Here is a 16339-nt window from a genome sequence, read left to right as displayed (position 1 = left end):
CCACATTGGCGATCTCAAATCCACTGACGTAGATACTTTAATTTCACAGTTCTGGTAGCACCTCCACCAGAGGGCAGAACGTGGAAGAGAAAGGAGGTGAACAATTTATACTTGCCTTCAGAATGCCTGTAGAAACACTGAGGACTAAATCCCACCCTCCTTTTGCAAACTGAGCTAACTGGGGCTCAGATCTGCTCAAGGTAGACCTGGCTGAATAATCCGCTAGGCTCTTCGTTTTCAGGTTGGTGTCCCTGCAGTAGTGATGAGGTCTGATGAGGCAGTATTTTAGTAAGAACACAGGCCTGAAATTACACTGCTTCCAGGCATCCCAGCTCAGCACTTGGCTAGCTTAGGCTGGCTACTTTGGCTCCCTAAATCTTTCTCATCTCTAAAGTAAAAATAATAATACCTCAGAAAGTGGTTGATAGAACTGAGAGAACGCATGTATGGTGCTCAGCACAAAGCTTGCCGCAAATACCAAGAGCTTAGTTTTTGTGAATTATGATAAACTTTTCAGATGCTGGATTACAGGTCTGATGTTTGGAACACTATTTTACTATACACATGCAATATTTTTTACTTTTTCATTTCAGAAACAAAATACTGATTTTTCTCCAATTTTACAAATGTATACTCCCCCGACCCCAGCAATAATATTCAAGGGGCAGGTACCTGATACATACTTTGTTGACTATGCATGGCCTCCACCAGAAAAATGGAGATGGATTTATTCAATGACCTCATGAGTCATTTTTGAAATTTCCATTAAGATCTTGACTGAAGTTGGATGAAAACTCATTTTTAAGAAAAATGCAATGTATTCTCCTGCCCCCTTTCCCCGAACATGTGACAACTGTCTTGGGCTTCAAATGGTAAAGTAATCTTTACGGTTGTAAATACCTGCAGTTCCCTCCTTGATGTGTCTGGAGAGCCGATGGTAGTGAATGACAGAAAAGTGGAATTGTTGGCCTCTAAGTTGCAGCCTGTGGATTCCTCCCTAGGAAATTGCCACCTAGGTGTATAGAAGCAGCCTGAGGTTCTCCCACATCCCTGCAGCCTCAGCAAAGTCTCGGGCGTCTTGCAAAAGCAGTTTCTTCATGTAAAATGTAATAGAGGGCAAGTTTCTATTTGCCTAATGCAAATAATGCCGGCCTTCAAAACGTTGAATCTTTTTTTTTTTTTTTGAGAAAACAAATTTGGCCTTTAATTGCCAGTGCCTGCAGTTATTTTGATTTTTACTTGGCTAGGCTCTGGCTAAAAGAAAATGGTCTAGGATGGGATGAGGAGATTTTGGCGAGCAGAGAAGTAACTCTTTGGCTCCCAACTACTCTCCCACAGCCCAAACTTTCAAGTTTCATCCTTTTCTTGCTGCCCTCCTGGGGCGTAAATTTGGTGGGGTGGGGGAACCGGCAGTCCACTTGGCTCTCCCTCTGCCCCTGGAGAGGAATTTTGAATGCAAAGAGGTGGGGTTGCGGAGGATCTGCCCTTACGGGCTCTTAAGGGTTGGACCCAGAGACGGGAGTGAAGGGAGGGAGTGGTCCGCGGGTGGGATCTGTCGAGTAGACAAAATGTGGGGCCCCTTCCCCTTGAAGTTTAACTTATCTCTTACTGAGTGAGGAGCAAGGCGTCCTTGTCCTTAGTACGCCTCTCCCCCCAGCCCATCCCCCGCAGGGCACGAAGAGGAGAGAACAGCGACCAGGATAAGAGTGGGCAGAGGAAAAAGCGAGACATGTTCTCTAGCAAACAGCCCCCTGCCCTGACTCGGGAAGAGCGCCACCGCCCAGCCCGGGCCCCGGAGCAGGTAAGATCCACGTACAGCGATTGTCCGCAAACAGGTCGGATGACTTCTCAGTCCGGTTGAATTCAGGGTCAACCCCTCCCTTCCCTGCGCCCTCGTCCCTCCGTGCCACCTTCCTCCCCCGCCGTCGGTGAGCTTTCGGCTTCCCCAGCCCGGCGCTGAGCTCCCTGCAACCAGTCATCGGGCGCAGGATCCTCTACCGGGCGCTCAGCGTCCGCGACCCTCGCAGGGTCATGGGCAGAGTTTCCTTCAGCGTCAGAGTCGGGTCGGTCCGGAGACCCCGCTCTCCCCGCCGCCACGTCTCCTACAGAGTCCCTCCTCGGCTGGGCGCCCTGCGCGCAGCGAGTGGACTGGGCGGCACGCGGGCGCCGGCGGAGGCTGCAGTAGGAGGTGTCGCGACCGGCCCCCTGGGGGTCCCCCGCTTCCTCGCTGAGCCAGCGTCGCTGACGCCCGACCTTTGCGAGCACTGCGCAGCAGCCCCGTCGACCCCAGACGTAAGCTCGCTTTCCAGCTGCGCGCGTCTCGGTCTCCATCCCTCTCAGAGCCCGGACTCGTGCTCGCTTCCCCCCGCGACCAGCTGGTGCCTGGAGCTCACTGGCCCACTCTGAGCGTTGGCACTCCATAACCGGTCCCGCTTGCGGCGTGCCGGGAACTCCCGCGCCCCCAGAGCGCAAACTTTGTCTTGGCGCAAATCCGCTGGGGCACACGGGGCGCCAGCGGGTTTGGCGGGCTCCGATCGCGTCCTGGAAAGGGACAGACTGCCCTTAGTTCTGGAGAGGAAAGGTAGGGAAGAGCATCACGGACGGTCCTCACTGGTCTGAGTCCCCAGGAATAGGGTCTGATTCGCGACTGCCCTTCTTTTGCGGTGTCAGGAGGGTCCCAGAATCCGCTCACTGCCGCTCGGTCCCGGCTGCGGGCGGGGACTCGGAGGGCTGAGCGGGCGAGAGGAAGGTGGTGTCGTGTCGGATCCTGTGGGGACTCTTCCCCAGCTCCCGTGGCGGGCGCCCGGCTCCTGGTGCCACCGGCTCGGGGCCGGTGGATGGCGGTGCAGGCCCTTTTTGCACTGCGGGTCATTCCCAGCCCGAGCCCCGGGCGCTCCGAGGGTCGAGCTCGTCGGGAAAGCCGCCGGGTTGGGCATTCCCAGGGAAGCTGTCCTCGCAGTTCATCAAGTGGAGCTTTCCTCCCGCGGCAAACCTCTGAGAACAAGGCGCCACGAAGCCTAATTCGTGTATAAGACTAAGTACGGCGGCTTCTATATGCACATTTGTAGTTTGTAGGGTTTTTTGGTTTTGTTTTTGTAAAGGAATTTACTGATGGAAATGAAACTGCTAAGGAATGCCAGACTGCTACCAGAAAGGGAGCGAAGTCAGGATCGTTGTCCAAGAACGCACATTTTAGCTGAAGGTGTTGAAATTAAAGATGTTGCAAAACATTAATTTTTGGCATAACCCGGAGAGAATGAGAAGAAACAATGCATTTTTTTTAAAAAAAAGAAAGTCATAAAATCCATTTTTGTTAGTCACAATACAACACTCACCTGCCTGTTTGTATTATTTGGTGCCCCATAGTTTTGTTTGTATGTGATATTATGCTAAAAATTAGTCCCCAAAACCAGATTCCTGGGGATTGAGAGGTTAGACTAGAGATCTAGGCACTCAGTGCCATCAGCACACACCAGCTGGGGTTTCATTTTGGAAGAGCCACCTTTCCCACCATGGTTTTGCCTGGATTTCAGCACTTGCTGGCTCTGTTGTCCTGCAAGCCCCTCAGTTGCCTCTCTCCATTGTCCAGGGGCAGACAGGAAGGAGATTGGAGGAGAAGCTGAGCAACCTGCTATCTCCAGATAGCATCCTCATGCTCTAAAATCTGTATTTTCGGATCCCCATACTGTTAATGAGGTACTTGGTTGCTCATTTTTCCTTTTTGTCTTACCTCTAGCCTCCCTTGACATAAAGACCTAAAGACTTGGGCTTTCAGGGTTTCTGAGTGTCTCTACTGTTGGGGAATGGGCATTCCCTGAAGACCAGGAAAGCTGCCATACAGAATTTTCCTGAATGGGTCCAAGGGAGGAAGGTTTATTTCATGTTCCACTGTGGCCTTAATATTATTTGACAAGCATGTGTCCGTGCAGCCCGTTTGCCCCATCAGGGTTTTTGGCGTTCCACTTTGCCTGGCCAAGTAGAAAATGGGGCCAGTTGGCTCAAGAATACTGACCTGTATGGAACACTAGATCCACAGGAAGCTCTCAAGCAACCTCCAGACTTAACCTGTTCCATGAAATCTACTCAGACACATGCATGTGCACATACACATGCATGCGCTTTTGTGTTTTAGACTGTTTTTCAATGGGGGTAGCAATGGAAGAAGTCACAAGAGTGAAAGCTTCTGTTAGCTCATATGCCTCAGAGAGGAGAGTATGGATTTTGATGTTTAAGCTAAATTCAAATCTCTGGCTTTACCCCTTAAAAGTTACAAGGCTCTGGGCAAGTCAGATACTTCTGTTGAACCTTAATGTCCTCATCCGGCCAATGGGGATAATACTACTGACCATTTATAAGAATGCAGTGAGGATTAAGGAAATGAACATGTCCTAGAAATACTACCATATTAGTGGTCTCCCTAACCTATTTTTACTTAACAGAACGGGTCTCATCGCAGACCCACTGAGTCTGTCAGGCTTTTCTCCACAGCCAGGCTTCTGTGATTCTAAAGGTGTGCTCTCCAATGGAGTAGCTGCTGGTCACACACTGTTATTTAAAATTAATGTCATTACTTAAGTCCATCAAAATTAAATCCAATTAAAAATTCAGTTCTTCTCTCTCACTAGACGCTTTTCAAGTGCTCAATAATCACATGTGACCACTGGTTACCATATTATGTTGATAGAACATCTTTTTCAATGTGGAATGTCCTCTCGAGCTTTCTTTTACTTGAGTGATAATTGAATGAGGTTCTTGGAGGATACAGGTTTTCTGTGCAGTGCTTCCTTTTGCTTCTTTTCCTCCCACAGAGTGGTTTTGTATTGCTAAATCACTTCTGTTTTGTTGGCATCTCTGACACTGCTGGGGCATTTGTTGAATGGTAAATGGCTATAAATCCCTTTATAAATCAGTCAATAAGTGTGAGTTAGCCAGAGTCCTTGGGCATTCTCCCCTCAGCCTTGATGATTTTTGGTAATGTATTGTTCTTTTTCCCTCACAATGACCTTTATGGCTGGTGGTTTTCCTAGTTCTAGAGCAGAAACTCTAATCTAATAGAGGGAGGCTCTTCTATCTCCCTTGTGCCCTGACGTGTTGATTTCTTATAAGAATGACCAGACAAGAAGACTAGGTTCCACGTTTGCCTCAAATCCACTGAGAGTGTTCAGTTTATTCAGATTCGAAACTAGCACCTCCGCCTTCTTCTGTAGGACCCCGTCCTGAACCTATCACCATTTGACAGACTGTATATTTTACCTCTTTATTTGGATTGTTTTCTGTGTCCTCCTACTCTCAGATAGAAGCACCACATAGGCAGAGATTTTTCTGTGTTTTTGTTCATTGCTAAGAGAATGCCTGCTGCATAGTTGGTACTTACTAATTATTTGTGAATGAATGACTATGCAGAGACATATTTAGGACTAGCTAGGATAGGGGCTGTATTAGGTTCCCAGGGCTCTATACCAAATAACTACAAACTGTGTGGCTTAACACAGCAGAAATTTATTCACTCAAGTGCAAAATCAAAACGTCAGCAGGGCCATGGCCCTTGAAGGTTCTGTGGAGGAACCCTTCCACTGCTCTTCCTAGCTCCTGGCGGTTGCTGGCAATCCTTGGCCTTCCTCAGCTTGTAGCTCTGTCACTCCAGACTCTGCCCTCATGGTCCTTCCCTGCATTTCAGTGTTCTTTCTTCTTATTGTGACACCAGTCATATTTGGTTTAGGGCTAGCCCTAATCTGGTATGACCTCACCCTAAATAAGTACAAAAGCAAGACCCTATTTCCAAAAAAAAAAAAGGGTCACATTCTGAGATTCCAGTGGACATGACCTTTGCGGGATACGATTCAAGCCAGTACAGATGCAGATAAGTAATCCTTTCCCTGCCTGGATTCCTAACCGCCTAGAGGTTGATTTTGTTTCTGGGGCTTTGCTAAATCAGCTTGTGCCAAATACAGTCCACAACGTTGGTTATTCTTACAGACAAATAATCACTGTGCAGGATGGGAGATTAGGTTTGCTTTCTACATGGGTGTGGAATCCATGGGATGGTTCATTTCTGGATTGCTGGAACCGCTGCCCCTTCCCGAGCCTGTCGCTGTTCCCAGCCCTGTCGCCAGCCTCGACTTCTTTCTTTTTGCTCAAATAGAGCCCCTGTTGTCCCAGAGCGCTGGTTGGTCTGCCTCCTCCCCAAGCATTCTGCAGCAGTGTTTGCTCAGCTCTGAGCTCCGCCGAAGGGTGCCCATCAATTGTGTTTTCCGCTCAGCCTGCTGGCAGTTGCCTCCATCAACTCACCTTCCGGCAGCTGTTTGAATATTCTCTTGCAGGACATTTCTGCATGTCCACACCATCAGAGCTGGTGGCAACAAGCGCAGTGTCAGTGCTTGATGGGCTGGTTGGAGATGCAGGGTGGTCCTGTAGGTGATCCATCTTGCCATTCAATATCAGTGCTGTAACTCTGTTGGCAGCTCAGGAGGACATCTGTGGAGAAAGGCCAGGCATCCAACAGTGTGGTTTAGGAGTTGGGCAGAAGATACAGGGGTGAGTGGCGAAGAACATTTTGGTGCCACTAGTAGTGCTCAGCCCAGGACCCCTTTGAGCCTTGAGGCTGACAGTATTTGAAGGGCACCTTTTATTTCCAGCAGTTGGGAGACTTTTAAAGAAAGGTCTTTATGCAGCTGTGAAAGTGAACCGTGTCACTCTCCAGAGCCATGAGGTCATTCTGCTAACGTGTCACAGTAGCATGGTAAAGGTTGATAGAGCCGGGAAATCTTAATGTGGGGCTGCCTGAACCCCACGAGTAGTGAAAAACCTCTGTAAACTGTTCCATGTGAGTTTTTCTGGCTTGGGCACCTTAATACCCTGAGAGGTTAAGAGTCATGTACCAGACCCAAATAACTTCAACTAATGAGAATCAGCCACACAGCCTGGACAAAAGGAGGAATAGATTCATCCATTTGCTCAACGAACATTTCTCTGCCAGGCACAGTACTAGGCTTTGGGGTACACCAGTGGACAAAAACACAAAGATTCATGCACGTGTGGAGCTTAGCTTCTAACTAAGCACTGAACACGAAATCGGTAGTGCAGGGAAGAAGGATAACGGTTTAAGTAGAATGAGTCACTTTGCCTGTCATTCTACCTAGTGCCGGGGAGTGAGAGCCCAAGATAAGAGAAGGGAATCCACGGTTAGTTTCAGAACACTGGTGTCTTCCTATGTATCCACATGCAGTCCTCCATCCTCTGTGTGGTCCTGTGTTTAAAGCTTTGTGCCTTCTTGTCCTCTACCCCAAACCAGTTAATTCGTCTAGCACTCAACTGATGAGCCTGTTCCATCTCTGGGAAAACCTGACCATGTGGGGTTTATGGACAGAAGTTGTATTGGTCTCCAGTGTGGCACTTTCCTTAAGGATTTTCAAGGATTATTTTGGCCATACATGATTTTCACTGTTGAGTGCCTATTTCAGAGACTCATCCTGCAAACAAGATGCCACTCCTCTGTAGTGTGGTTTGGAGATCAAAGCTGTATTATTTTGTTTAATCTATTTCTCTGTGATCGTTCAGAACAATTTGTCCAAGTTGAACAAAAAGAGAAAATCACAAATGGGAGTTTTAGTCTTTGTCTGATACTAAGTTGTTTTGAGACTGTACAGAAGTCAGCCTGTTTGATCCTGGTGTCCTCATAGCTAAAAAGAGGTAGTTGGACTAGACACTCTCCAAGGTTTCTAGATCTAAAAGCTGAAGTGGTAATGTGGCAGAGAAAACGAGCAGTGCATTGTACCTTTTTTTTTTTTCCCCCTCCTGTCTTTCTGACATTTGAGAAGTGCTGTCTGGGGAGGGGGCATCCTAGCAGCCCTTAATGTCTGCTTCTCTCTTTGTGGGTCTTTTTGCTGATTCTTCTTATGGTGACCATCTGCCGAAGTGCAGAATTTCCCGTTCGACCCCAAAGAAGACTAATCAGATGAAATCTGATCACCAGAGCCCTGATTTGTCCAGTAGATGGCCCAGGATCAAGTTGGGAGCCAGATACGCCTCTGGGCATAGCTGAGGAGCAGTTTGACACAGGAGAAAAATCATTTTCCTTAAATGGCTAGGTAGGACACACACCCCTCTGTATTCTGTTAAGAAACAAACAATAATAAATATGTGTTCAGAGTAGCAAAGGAACAGACTTCTTAGGAAAAAAAGGAAGAATTGTTGAAGCTCTGAAATTTAGGAAGCTTGGTTATAAAATAACTCAGGAAGTAGAGTGAATCTGATTAACCCATTAAATCCAAGCCAGGAAATAGGCTCACACAGCCCTGGGTGCTCATGCATGCAGACCTGACTCATCATTTAGCTGTTGGCGCCTCCAGCAAGTATATTTCCCTAGGCTCAGTTTCCTTCTCTCAACAATGGGAACAGGAGGGCGCCTGGGTGGCTCAGTCGTTAAGCGTCTGCCTTCGGCTCGGGTCATGATCCCAGGGTCCTGGGATCGAGTCCCACATCTGGCTCCCTGCTCAGCGAGAGGCCTGCTTCTCCCTCTCCCACTCCCCCTGCTTGTGTTCCTGCTCTCACTGTCTCTCTCTGTCAAATAAATAAATAAAATCTTAAAAAAAAACAACAAAAAACAACGGGAACAGGATCCCTCATGAGATGGTTGTGATTAAGGATTCAGTAAAATAATGCTTTGTGGAGGTGCTTTGTAAGAATACAAGTTGTTTTTTTTTTTTTTGGTTACTGTTATCTGTGGCGAATTTAGTTGTGTCTGTCCCTAGATAATATCCCTCTGGATTTGAAATCTCAATTCTGTGTAGTCAGTTGCTCTCCCTAGAGAAGGTTGAAAGAAGAAATGTTTTCTTTGTCTGGGCTCCCTTATGAGTATGACAAAAATAAAGCAATTGAAATTTAACATCACCCTGCTTCCTTTGTGGCGTACAGTAGCACCATCCCTTAGAAATATAATGTCGGCCACATGTATAATAGAAAACTGTAAAGTGGCTACATTTGAAAAGGCGAAAAGAAACAGATTGATGTTAATGTATTTTATTTAACTCACTGTGTCTAGGATTTCATAATTTTAACCTGGAATCCATAGAAAAATTAATCATGAAATATATTACTTTTTTTTTTAATAATAAGTCTTCAAATTTCAATACTCTTACAGCACATCCCGAGTCAGATGGGTCACATTTCTATGCTCAGTAACCACATGTGGCTAGTGTCTACCATATTGGATAATATGGACCATATGGACTATGGTAGGTTGAATAGTGTCTCCCCAAATATATCCATGTCTTATTTCCCGGGACCTGTGAATGCACCCTTATATGGCAAAAAAGACTTTGCAGATGTGATTATTTAAGATTCTGAGATGGGGAGATTATCCTGGATTATCTGGGAGGACCTGCTATAATCCCCATGTCCTTGGGCAGGAGAGTCAGAGTCAGAGAAGGAAGCAATGAGATGGTGGGTGTGGAGGTTGGAGAGACATGTTTTCAAGATGCAGGAAGGTCCACCAGCCATGGCCTACAGACAGACAACCACTAAAAGCTGGAAAAGGCAAGAAAACAGATTCTCCCCTGAGAGCCTTCCAAAGGAAGCGGCTTTGCTGACACCTTGACTTTGGCCCAGTGACCCTGATTTCAGACTTCCAACCTCCAGGATTATAAGGAAATAAGTGTGTGTTGTTGTCAGCCACTGTGGTAATTGGTTACAGCAGCCAAAGGAGACGAATTCCTTACTAATAGTCTAATGTTAACATTGTTTCTAAGACTGATTTGAGAAGGTGTTTGTCTGGCTCCGTCATCTTAGACAGTTATGGTTATTGGCTTCATCCCAGCCTGGGCTAGGGTAGCGATGCACTGTCATTCCTAGGATTGCTACCAGTTACAGCTGTCCTCCCTGAGCAGTGGAGTGTTTCTGACTGACTCGAGTGCAGCCTTTGATGGCAAAACTCAGTTGTCATTGTCCTTGAGGATGAACAGTGGAGAGAGGTTACGGTACACAGGAGGGGAAAATGGTGTAGAAAAAGTTACTGGCTCTCTTTACTATCCACTCAATAGTTTCTTAAATCTAAAAATGTGCTGAAAATAATGTCTATCAATTTTAAAAAAAGTATTGCCCTGTGGGTTTGGTAGGGGTAAAGTCTTATACTTTTTTTCCCCCCAAAGATATTATTTATTTATTTATTTGACAGAGAGAGACATGAACTGAACTGAAGGCAGATGCCCAATGACTGAGCCACCCAGGCGCCCCTTATTCTTATACTTTTATCTGTGAATGCTAGTGAATGTGATTGGACCACTAATTCTCAACGTTTAGTGAGCATGAGAATCACCTATCGCTGGGTGGGACCCTAGAATTTGCATTTCTAACAAGTTCCAGGGGATGCAGTTGGAGCAGGTGAGCAGGGAGGTGTTAGGAGGTCCCTGGGAATCCCTGGCCTGCAGGAGGGCGTCCCAAGCCTGGCCTCTGTGGGGAGGGTACCGCGCTACTGTGGGGAAGCCCCCAGGCCGGCCTCCCCTCCCCCACCAGGGTATATACACACTCCTCTTCCAACAATAAGCTGAGCGGCCCCATTGCTAAGGAACTTGAGAGTCCTCTCCTCTTGCATGGCTCTTTTGGGTCTCCCACCCTGAGGTCAATCCTGAGATCCCCAAGTCTCAGCTAAAAATACCTCATTTGCCATACAGGCCAGCTGTCTTCTCAGATTTCCCAGCTGGAGTGAATCCCCCAGACCTGGGGCTGCCCCAGTGGAAAGGCTATAAACCGAAAATACCAAGTTAAAAATAGCCCTAGGGAGGCCCTTCAAAGTGCTCACACCCAGCGGCCCACTGGAGATGACCAGTTGCAGGCAAGGGGGCGGGTAGCAGAATCAAGCCAGGAAGGGATGAAGAACTTAGGCTTTGTCCGGGTTCATCCTCTGGAGGAGTTAGGGCAAATTTTAGAGACTAGCTCCCTCTCTCCTGGTCTTTGTGTTTTTGTTTTGTTTTGTTTTGTTTTGTTTTTTACTGTAAATTCCAGAATTGGTAACTATAGTCCTAAACCTGGCTAATGGTGATTTTTATGCTACCATCTTCTGCATAACAATACAGTTGAGCTTCCCATCCTTTCTGAAATTGAAACAGAGATGAGCCTTTCCAAAGATGTCCTTGGCAAGAAAGTCAAGTGGTCCCTTGGAAAGACCTGCAAGAGCTGATTTATGTGCCAGGGTCAGTGGTCTGGGTCATCTTGGGGCCACCTCTGATTGTCTTCCTCACTCCCTGCTGTCTAGCACCCACACTTTTCATTTGGATTGTTTTGACTTGACCTCTATCAGTGGAATGTCAATAAAGAAGAACAAAAATTCTCTCTGGATAAGAGATAAATAATCCTAACTAATAATATTCTCCAATCATTTTGTGTCAGAAACTCCTGAAAGCAGGCAACGCTCTTCCTTTCTTCCTTGAAGAGAGCTTTCCCAACAGGTGAAAAATATCTTCTTTCCAGAAAAATTATTTATTCTTCCTAGTGGAAGTAAACAAAACTCATGGGATAACTATTGTAATTTTTATTAAGAATTTTTAAAAATTAAAACAAAATTAAATTATTATTTATTATTTTTTTAATTTTTAAAAGCGGGCTTTTCTTTTTAAAAAGTTTGTTGTTTCTCCACTCACATTTCTCAAAGACAAAGGGAAAATATAACAAATTATCCAATTTGACCTTTTCCCCCTTAATAGTGTTGAATGCTCTGCAGTGTGGCCCGGACATTGGTCAAGTCAGATAGGAAGCGATGAACGCAGAGCTTCTGTGGTGGTCTGGCTGCTGCAGCATCAAATGTGAAACACACAATACACACACTCACAACCTCCTGACTTCAAGGTAGGGGAGAAGGCTGAAGGCCCCAGGTCTTGTCATCTTATCCATCTTTTTTATCAAAGTGGGAAAAGAGTGAACAAAGGAAGAACACAATTGCTTTCTATAGATTTTAAACCTTAGTTTGGATCTTCCTATTCTTGCCCCTTGGTGAAGAGCCGAGTCCTGAAACGGGGGGGCAGTGCAGTGGCCAAGACCTTAGCCGTGGAGTGGTGCCCTGCGGGGTGTGTTGGAGCCCAAGTAGGGAGAGGAGGGGTGGGTATGGGGTCAGCCTGGGTGTGGGGTCAGAGCTTGAGTGGGATGAAGAAGGCAGCCAAGCATGGGGGCAGCTGAGGCAGGACGTCAGAGCTCAGACAGTGTGAGCCGGGTGCCCCATGTGGAGATGGGGCTGGAGATGGGGCCGGGAGACTTGTTGCAGCCTGGAGGACTGATCAAATAATTACACACAACAAGAATAAGCCACTTTCCCATAGTCTCTTGCTATGGGAAAAAGGAGTTAAAAATAAAGAAAGGCAGAAAGCTAAATCTAGAACCCTGTGATATGGGACTGGAATTGGAGATATGGGTATAAATGTATGTTTCAACATATAAAGATAGATAAATACAGACGTAATGTGTGTATGTATATGTGGACAAAAGATAAATACACTTTCCCCTGTGGTTCTTGTCTGCCGAAAGACACTGGGAACAGTGACAACCTAAGAGCAGTGAGCACACCCTGTGGGTTCCAAGGGACAGCCAGCTCTAGGTTTTAGATACCGTTTTTTACAAAAAGGAACCAAGGTTCTTGGAGAAATGGCTAATTCCAAGGGTGAGGCAAGGAAAGTACAAGATGAGTCTGAAACAGCCATCTTGTTCCAGAAAGCAAGAAAGGGCTCAAGGAACAATAGCCAGACTGACTTGGCTCCCACTGGCCAATTGGAGAGCCGTTTAGCGTCAAAATAAGTAATGGTGGTTAACAGATGATAAACCATTGAATAAAATAGGAAACCAAGAGTTCATGCACATGCCAAAAAAAGGATAAACTGGAAATTTGAAGGGATGGGATATTTACATAATTTCAGTACCTCACCAAAAAATACTTATTGATTACACAGATGGGGGGGGGAGGAAGAAAATAATATTATAGGAGGGAGGCTTGGCAGATACCATGGGATTGATGTGATTGTATCAGTGAAGTAATACATTGATAGGAGGCAATGAGAAGACTATAGGATCACTTTTGTGATATTTCTGCTACAGACGTCTGAATTTAATCCTAAACCACAACTCAACGCTCCACAGAATAACTGGTCTGTAATTTACAAAAGTGTCAAAGTCATGGAGGTCAAAGGAATACTGAAGGAGACAAAGGAAACATGAAAACCAAGTGTGACATCCAATTCGAAATTAGACTCTTTTGGTAAAAGAGGTATTATTGGGACTATTAAAAAAACCTGAGTGAGTTCTGAGAATTAGATGGTAAAAGTCTATCCGTATAATTTCCTGGTTTTGGTGGTTGTGCTGTAGTTATGTAGGAGAATGTCCTTGTTTGTAGGAAATATCCACTGTCAGATTCCAGAGTGATAGGGATCCAGTTGGCAACTTACGAAATGGTTCAGAAGAATAGTTCTTTGGATTGTACTTCCACCTTTCCTATAAATAGGTGGTGGTTTCAAATTTTTAAAAAAAAGAGAAAAAAGTAAATACATTTTACTTAATAATTTCACGAGATTTAAAACTTTTTATGTTTGTAATCTACACTAAGACTATTAGTAATCACGCAACTTTTTTGCGGGGGGGAGGCAGTAAACAAAAAGTACACTGTTAATACACAATCTTACATTTCCGAAAGGAGAATTTTTTCTAAGTTCTTCATATGAAAACAGGATTATTTATAATCACTTAGTTCACAATCATGATTTTTAATTGCATTTTTGTAAGGATAAATGTCAACACACTGCATTTAGGCAATTATTAAACGTGTAAAAATACCTTTTTTTTTCCTAGTTTAATCTCCTAATTTGGATTCAGAGGTTTGCCTTTTCATAAGCAAATTAGATACATTCAAAACATACTACATATTTTAAAACATTTATCATTTATATGTTTTGTTTGGTCTCAAAGTATAGACAACTTTAGCACTGGAAAGCAATTCAGGAGAATTGGCAAATGTTATTCTTTATGAAATAATATAATTTTAAAAAATTTCCCTTTCACCTATTTGCCCATCCTCCCACCCAATTCCCCTCTGACAACCACCAGTTTGTTCTCTGTATTTAAGTCTGTCTGTTCATTTATTTTGTATTTTTTAGATTCCACATGTAAGTGAAATCATTTGGCATTTGTCTTTTTTGACTTACTTCACTTAGCATAATACCCTCTAGATCATCCGTGTTGTCACAAATGGCAAGATCTTATTCTTTTTATGGCTGACTAATATTCCACTATTTTTTTTTAAGATTTTATTTATTTGTTTATTTGTCAGAGAGAGAGAGAGAGAGAGCACAAGCAGGGGGAGCTGCAGGCAGAGGGAGAAGCAGGCTTCCCGCTGAGCAGGGAGCCCGATGTGGGACTTGATCCCAGGACCCTGGGATCATGACCTGAGCCGCTATTTTTTTTATCCATTCATCTATTGACAGACACTTGAGTTGCTGCCATACCTTGGCTATTGTAAATAATGCTGCAATAAACATAAAAGTGCATATATCTTTTCCCAAATTAATATTTTTGTTTTCTTTGAGTAAATACCCAATAATGGAATTACTGGATAATATGGTATTTCTATTTTTAATTTTTGAGGCATCTCCATACTGTTTTCCACAGGGGCTGCACCAATTTATATTCCCACCAAGAGTGCACGAGGGTTCCATTTTCTTCACATCCTCACCAACACTTGTTAATTCTTGTCATTCTGATACTATCCATTCTGACAGGTGTAAAATGATATCTCATTGCAGTTTTTATTTGCATTTCCCTGATGATTAGTGACATTGAGCATCTTTTCATGTGTCTTTTAGCCATCTGTATGTCTTCTTTGGAAAAACGTCTATTCAGGTTCGGGAGGTTTTTTGGTGTTGAGTTGTATCACTTCTTTATATATTTTGGATATTAATCCCTTATTGGATAAATCATTTGCAAATATCTTCTCCCATTCCATAGGTTGCCTCTTTGTTGATAGTTTTCTTTGGTATGCAAAAGCCTTTTATTTTTGTGTAGTCCCAATAGTTTAATTTTGCTTTTGTTTCACTTGCTTTAGGAGACCTATCTAAAAACATGTTGCTTAAGGCTGATGTCAAAGAGATTATTGCCTTTGTTTTCTTTTAGGAGTTTTGTGGTTTCAGGTGTCACATTTAGGTCTATCATCTATTTTGAGTTCATTTTTGTATACGGTGTAAAACAGTGGTTTAAGAAAGTCCAGTTTCATTCTTTTGCATGTAGCTATCCAATTTTCCCACCACCATTTATTGAAAAGACTTTTTCTTACTGTATATTCTTGCCTCCTTTTTCATAGATTAATTGACCGCGTAAGTGTGGGTTTATTTGTGGGCTCTCTGTTCTGTTCCATTGATCTATGTGTCTGTTTTTGTGCCAGTACCACACTGTTTTGATTATAGTTCCTCTGTATTATATCTTGAAATCTGGGATTGGGATACCCCCAGCTTTGTTCTTCTTTCTCAATTGCTTTAAGCTATTCCAGGTCTTTTGTGGTCCTATGCAAATTTTAGGATTATTCTAGTTCTGTGAAAAATGCTCTTGGTATTTTCATAGGAATTGCACTGAATCTGTAAATTGCTTATGAGAGTATGGACATTTTAGCAATATTAATTCTTCTAATCCATGAGCATGGTAGATCTTTGTATTTGTTTGTGTCATCTTTAATTTATTTCATCAATGTCTTATGATTTTCAGAGTACAGGTCTTTTACTTCCTTAGTTAAATTTATTCCTAGGTATTTTATCCTTTTTTTTTTAAGAGTTTGTTTATTTATTTGACAGAGAGAGAGAGAGACACAGTGAGAGAGGGAACACAAGCAGGGGGAGTGGGAGAGGGAGAAGCAGGCTTCCGGCGGAGCAGGGAGCCCGATGCGGGGCTCGATCCCAGGATCCCCGGATCATGACCTGAGCCGAAGGCAGACGCTTAATGACTGAGCCACCCAGGTGCCCCATTTTATCCTTTTTGATACAATCATAAACTGATTTTTAAAATGTTCTTTTACTTGGGAATACTAACTGTGGAAAGATATCAAAACAAAATTTAAAGATATGATGGCTGGGCCAATGAGAATTATATTCTGAAAAGTCATCTTTTTCATCATCAATTTCTTATAATTTTAAGAAATGCTTTGTAATTCTTAATACTTTGGACTATGACCATAACTATTAAGCAGCACAGGTTATATTGTAAATATGTATTAACATGTTAAAAACATTTGAAACCATCATTAGAAAGAAAAGGGGAAGGTAAATTATTTAATTATGGGTGAAATAATTGTAGTAATTCAGTTTTGAGTGCTAATAAGTAAATA

The 16339-nt window shown here is 44.0% G+C and overlaps 1 protein-coding gene across 4 annotated transcripts in view; it reads left to right on the top strand.

Moving 5' to 3' along the window:
* The first annotated feature begins 760 nt into the window (after window positions 1–760).
* Window positions 761–16339, top strand: part of CORIN (corin, serine peptidase) — a 237543-nt gene continuing 221964 nt past the window's right edge. For 2 of the 4 annotated variants that reach the window (XM_027598351.2, XM_027598352.2), the window contains exon 1: window positions 1815–2292. In XM_027598351.2, coding sequence (XP_027454152.2) covers window positions 2032–2292 — 261 coding nt within the window. In that variant the 5' untranslated portion in view covers window positions 1815–2031. The other 2 variants (XM_027598353.2, XM_027598354.2) reach the window with 2 other exon arrangements.

Source organism: Zalophus californianus, chromosome 2 (assembly GCF_009762305.2).
Source record: "Zalophus californianus isolate mZalCal1 chromosome 2, mZalCal1.pri.v2, whole genome shotgun sequence".
NCBI classification, from domain to species: Eukaryota; Metazoa; Chordata; class Mammalia; order Carnivora; family Otariidae; genus Zalophus; species Zalophus californianus.
The sequence above is the reverse complement of the archived record's forward strand: the minus strand, read 5'-3'. Positions and strand labels throughout refer to the sequence as shown.